At 42.1% G+C, this 5,000-nt stretch overlaps 1 protein-coding gene across 4 annotated transcripts in view; it reads right to left on the bottom strand.

Annotated features, from left to right (window-relative positions):
* Nucleotides 1–5,000, bottom strand: part of LOC133654264 (sodium-coupled neutral amino acid transporter 3-like) — a 167,115-nt gene that overhangs the window by 2,745 nt on the left and 159,370 nt on the right. For all 4 annotated transcript variants that reach the window (XM_062054510.1, XM_062054502.1, XM_062054519.1 and 1 more), the window contains one exon: nucleotides 1–409. This exon is cut by the window's left edge and continues 2,745 nt beyond it. In XM_062054510.1, the coding sequence (XP_061910494.1) occupies nucleotides 305–409 (105 nt within the window). In that variant the 3' untranslated portion in view covers nucleotides 1–304. The remainder of the gene's footprint in view (nucleotides 410–5,000) is intronic.

Below are 5,000 nucleotides of genomic sequence, written 5' to 3'. Positions count from 1 at the left end.
AGATGATGGGGAAAAAACATTAATATTTGCTTGTGCTCATTAAAGGATATGCGTGTCAGACGGGCGTGTCAAGAGAGCAGCTTCCTATGTTTTAGTTTCACTTCCACATTTTTATTCACCTGGAACATTCTGCCAAGGGTGTGCTAAGAGTACGGAGATGCTTGTGCAGGGACTTGCAGAGTGTCTTCCGAAACTTTGGGATTCTTGTCCGCGCAAGATAGAATATGAGCCAAAGTCAAACTATCAACGACGACAACTAAATTGTTACAAATAAGTTGAAGACTAAGATCAAATATGGAGGTGTTTAGTGGCCACTGCTGGCTTTGCTGGTGCCTGAAGTCCAGTCAATAATGATAAAGCTGAGACTCATGATCATGAACAGGAAGCCGATCCCAGCAAAGCAGACAGCCTGAAATACAAACAGAGGATAGGATCAGCAGCTTAGAAAAAAGAAAGTTTTGTGGAAAAATTGCATTGCGTGATACAATCAAACATGGGATCACATATATACACATATATACATATGTACACTGATTTTAAACTTTGATTTAAAAAACAACAAGACATTTTTTAGAAAAATAACAAAATATTGTATCATTGGACTTTTAGCTTTATATATATATATATATATATATATATATATATATATATATATATATATATATATATATATATATATATATATATACACACACACACACACTGGGGTTGATTGGCAACACTAAATTGGCCCCAGTGAATGTGAGTGTGAATGTTGTCTGTCTATCTGTGTTGACCCTGCGATGAGGTGGCGACTTGTCCAGAGTACAGCATATATATATATATATATATATATATATATATATATATATATATATATATATATATATATATATATATATATATATATATATATATATACACACAGACACATATATAGATACATATATATATATATATACACGTATGCACACATATATACACATGTACTGTATACACGTACATACATATGTACACGTATATAAACACATTTATACATATGTACACACATATACATATACATATACATATACAAGTGTATATACACTTGTATACATATATACACACATATGTACACATATATATACACATATATACATATGTACACATTTATACATATATACACATATATACATATATACACATATATACATATATACATATGTACACATATATACATATACACATATGTACACATTTATACACATATGTACACATTTATACACATATGTACACATTTATACATCTATCCATCCATCCATCTATACCATGGGTCGGCAACCTTTACCACTCAAAGAGTCATTTTGGCAAGTTTCACAAATTAAAAAAGGAATGGGAGCCACAAACAAATTTTTTATATTTAAAATGAAAAACACCGCATACAAAGCTTAAAGGCCTACTGAAATGATTTTTTTTATTTAAACGGGGATAGCAGATCTATTCTATGTGTCATACTTGATCATTTCGCGATATTGCCATATTTTTGCTGAAAGGATTTAGTATAGAACAACGACGATAAAGATCGCAACTTTTGGTATCTGATAAAAAAAGGCTTGCCCCTACCGGAAGTAGCGTGACGTAGTCAATTGAACATATACGCAAAGTTCCCTATTGTTTACAATGATGGCCGCATGAAGTGAGAAAGATTCGGACCGAGAAAGCGACAATTTCCCCATTAATTTGAGCGAGGATGAAAGATTTGTGGATGAGTAAAGTGCAAGTGAAGGACTAGTGGGGAGTTGAAGCTATTCAGATAGGGAAGATGCTGTGAGAGCCGGGGGTGACCTGATATTCAGCTGGGAATGACTACAACAGTAAATAAACACAAGACATATATATACTCTATTAGCCACAACACAACCAGGCTTATATTTAATATGCCACAAATTAATCCTACATAAAAACACCTACGTGTTTGTTATGCTAGCTCCTAGCTCCATAGAACACGCCAATACAATTCAAACACCTGATCAACACACACAATCACTCAGCCCAAAAGACCGTTCACATAACCCAAGGTTCATAAAGCTTATATATTTTTAAAAAGTTACGTACGTGACGCGCACATACGGACAAGCTATCAAATGTTTAGCAGCCAAGGCTGCATACTCACGGTACCTGATATTCAGCTGGGAATGACTACAACAGTATATAAACACAAGACATATATATACTCTATTAGCCACAACACAACCAGGCTTATATTTAATATGCCACAAATTAATCCTGCATAAAAACACCTACGTGTTTGTTATGCTAGCTCCTAGCTCCTCTGCTAGCTCCTAGCTCCATAGAACGCGCCAATACAATTCAAACACCTGATCAACACACACAATCACTCAGCCCAAAAGACAGTTCACCTAACCCAATGTTCATAAAGCTTATATATTTTTAAAAAGTTACGTACATACGCAAAAAAAAAGTTGCGCACATACGGTCAAGCGATCAAATGTTTAGAAGCCAAAGCTGCATACTCACGGTAGCACGTCTGCGTCTTTGTCATCCAAATCAAAGTAATCCTGGTAAGAGTCTGTGTTGTCCCAGTTCTCTACAGGCGTCTGTGTATCAAAGTCAAAAGTCCTCCTGGTTAGAGTCTCTGTTATCCGAGTTCTTCCATCTTGACTGCATCTTTCGGGAATGTAAACAAAGACGCGCCGGCTGTGTACTTTTGTTGCTGACTTTGTTCGAAAAATACGTCCGTTTCGCACCGACAACTTTCTTCTTTGCTTGCTCAGCTTCTTTCTCCATAATGCAATGAACATAATTGCAACAGATTCACGAACACAGATGTCCAGAATACTGTGGAATTATGAAATGAAAACAGAGCTTTTTTGTATTGTATTCAATGGGGAAGGCATACCTCTGTTCCCCAGGCTACGTCACGCGCATACGTCATCCTCAGAGGCGTTTCGAACCGGAAGTTTAGCGGCAAATTTAAAATGTCACTTTATAAGTTAACCCGGCCGTATTGGCATGTGTTATAATGTTAAGATTTCATCATTGATATATAAACTATCAGACTGCGTGGTCGGTAGTAGTGGGTTTCAGTAGGCCTTTAAATGCTTTGTGCTATGTTAACCAGGGGTCTCCGACACACGCACCGGCACACACTTTAATGTGGAAATTTGATGTTAGTGCAGCCCGCGAGTTTTGAATAAATGGCGCTTGATAGCGTCATACTTGCCAACCCTCTCATTTTTCCCGGGAGACTCCCGAATATCAGAGCGTGATGACACTGCATTTGGCGCCCTCTACAGTCTGCCCTAACAGTGTACCTGCTCGACCACACGTAGAATGCAATTTCAGCTTGCTCACGTAAGTGACAGCAAGGCGTACTACCTCACCAGCCACACATCTTACACTGACGGTACCAATACCCAGAATCCCATGCAGCCCTAACTCTTCCGCTCAACCAACGCACGGAGAGGGGGGGGGGGTTTGATGTGTGGGGGGATTTGGTGGTAGCGGGGGTGTATAATGTAGACCGGAAGAGTTAGGGCTGCATGGGATTCTGGGTAATGGTTGTGTTGTGTTTATGTTGTGTTACGGTGGGATGTTCTCCAGAAATGTGTTTTTCATTCTTTTTTGGTGTGGGTTCACAGTGTGGCGCATATTTGTAACGTAACAATGTTAAAGTTGTTTGATACGGCTACCGTCAGTGTAAGTTGTGTGGCTGATGAGTAAGTATGCTTTGCTGTCTCCTGTGTGTGCAAGTAATAACAACATGCAACATGTGGCTGGACTGCCACGCTGTATGTAAATGCTATAGACGACAATAACTGCAGTGCAATTAGGGCACGCCCTTTATTTAGTAATTAGAGTGTAAATAGGATTATTTTTTCCCTGGGAGTAATCTATGAGAGACACTGAGATCCATAAGTCTCCTGGGAAAATCGGGGGGGTCGGCATGCATGTAGCTGAGTGGTCAAGGAGCCGCATGCGTCTCCGGAGCCGCGGGTTGCCGACCCCTGATCTATACGTATATACACATATGTACACATTTATACATCTATCCATCCATCCATCTTCTTCCGCTTATCCGAGGTCGGGTCGCGGGGGCAGCAGCCTAAGCAGGGAAGCCCAGACTTTCCTCTCCCCAGCCACTTCGTCCAGCTCCTCCCGGGGGATCCCGAGGCGTTCCCAGGCCAGCCGGGAGACATAGTCTTCCCAACGTGTCCTGGGTCTTCCCCGTGGCCTCCTACCGGTTGGACATGCCCTAAACACCTCCCTAGGGAGGCGTTCGGGTGGCATCCTGACCAGATGCCCGAACCACCTCTCTATGAGTAGGAGCAGCGGCTTTAATTTGAGCTCCCCCCAGATGACAGAGCTTCTCACCGTATCTCTAAAGGAGAGCCCCGCCACCCGGCGGAGGAAACTCATTTCGGCGGCTTGTACCCGTGATCTTGTCCTTTCGGTCATAACCCAAAGCTCATGACCATAGGTGAGGATGGTAAAGTAGATCGACCGGTAAATTGAGAGCTTTGCCTTCCGGCTCAGCTCCTTCTTCACCACAACGGATCGATACAGCGTCCGCATTACTGAAGACGCCGCACCGATCCGCCTGTCGATCTCACGATCCACTCTTCCGTCACTCGTGAACAAGACTCCTAGGTACTTGAACTCCTCCACTTGGGGCAGGGTCTCCTCCCCAACCCGGAGATGGCATTCCACCCTTTTCCGGGTGAGAACCATGGACTCGGACTTGGAGGTGCTGAATCTCATCCCAGTCGCTTCACACTCGGCTGCGAACCGATCCAGTGAGAGCTGAAGATCCTGGCCAGATGAAGCCATCAGGACCAAATCATCTGCAAAAAGCAGAGACCTAATCCTGCAGCCACCAAACCGGATCCCCTCAACGCCTTTACTGCGCCTAGAAATTCTGTCCATAAAAGTTATGAACAGAATCGGTAACAAAGGGCAGTCTTGGCGGAGTCCAACCCTCACTGGAAACGTGTCCGACTTACTGCCGGCAATGCGGACCA

This window comes from Entelurus aequoreus, linkage group LG01 (assembly GCF_033978785.1).
Source record: "Entelurus aequoreus isolate RoL-2023_Sb linkage group LG01, RoL_Eaeq_v1.1, whole genome shotgun sequence".
Classification (NCBI taxonomy): domain Eukaryota; kingdom Metazoa; phylum Chordata; class Actinopteri; order Syngnathiformes; family Syngnathidae; genus Entelurus; species Entelurus aequoreus.
This window is presented reverse-complemented; position numbering and strand designations above follow the sequence as displayed.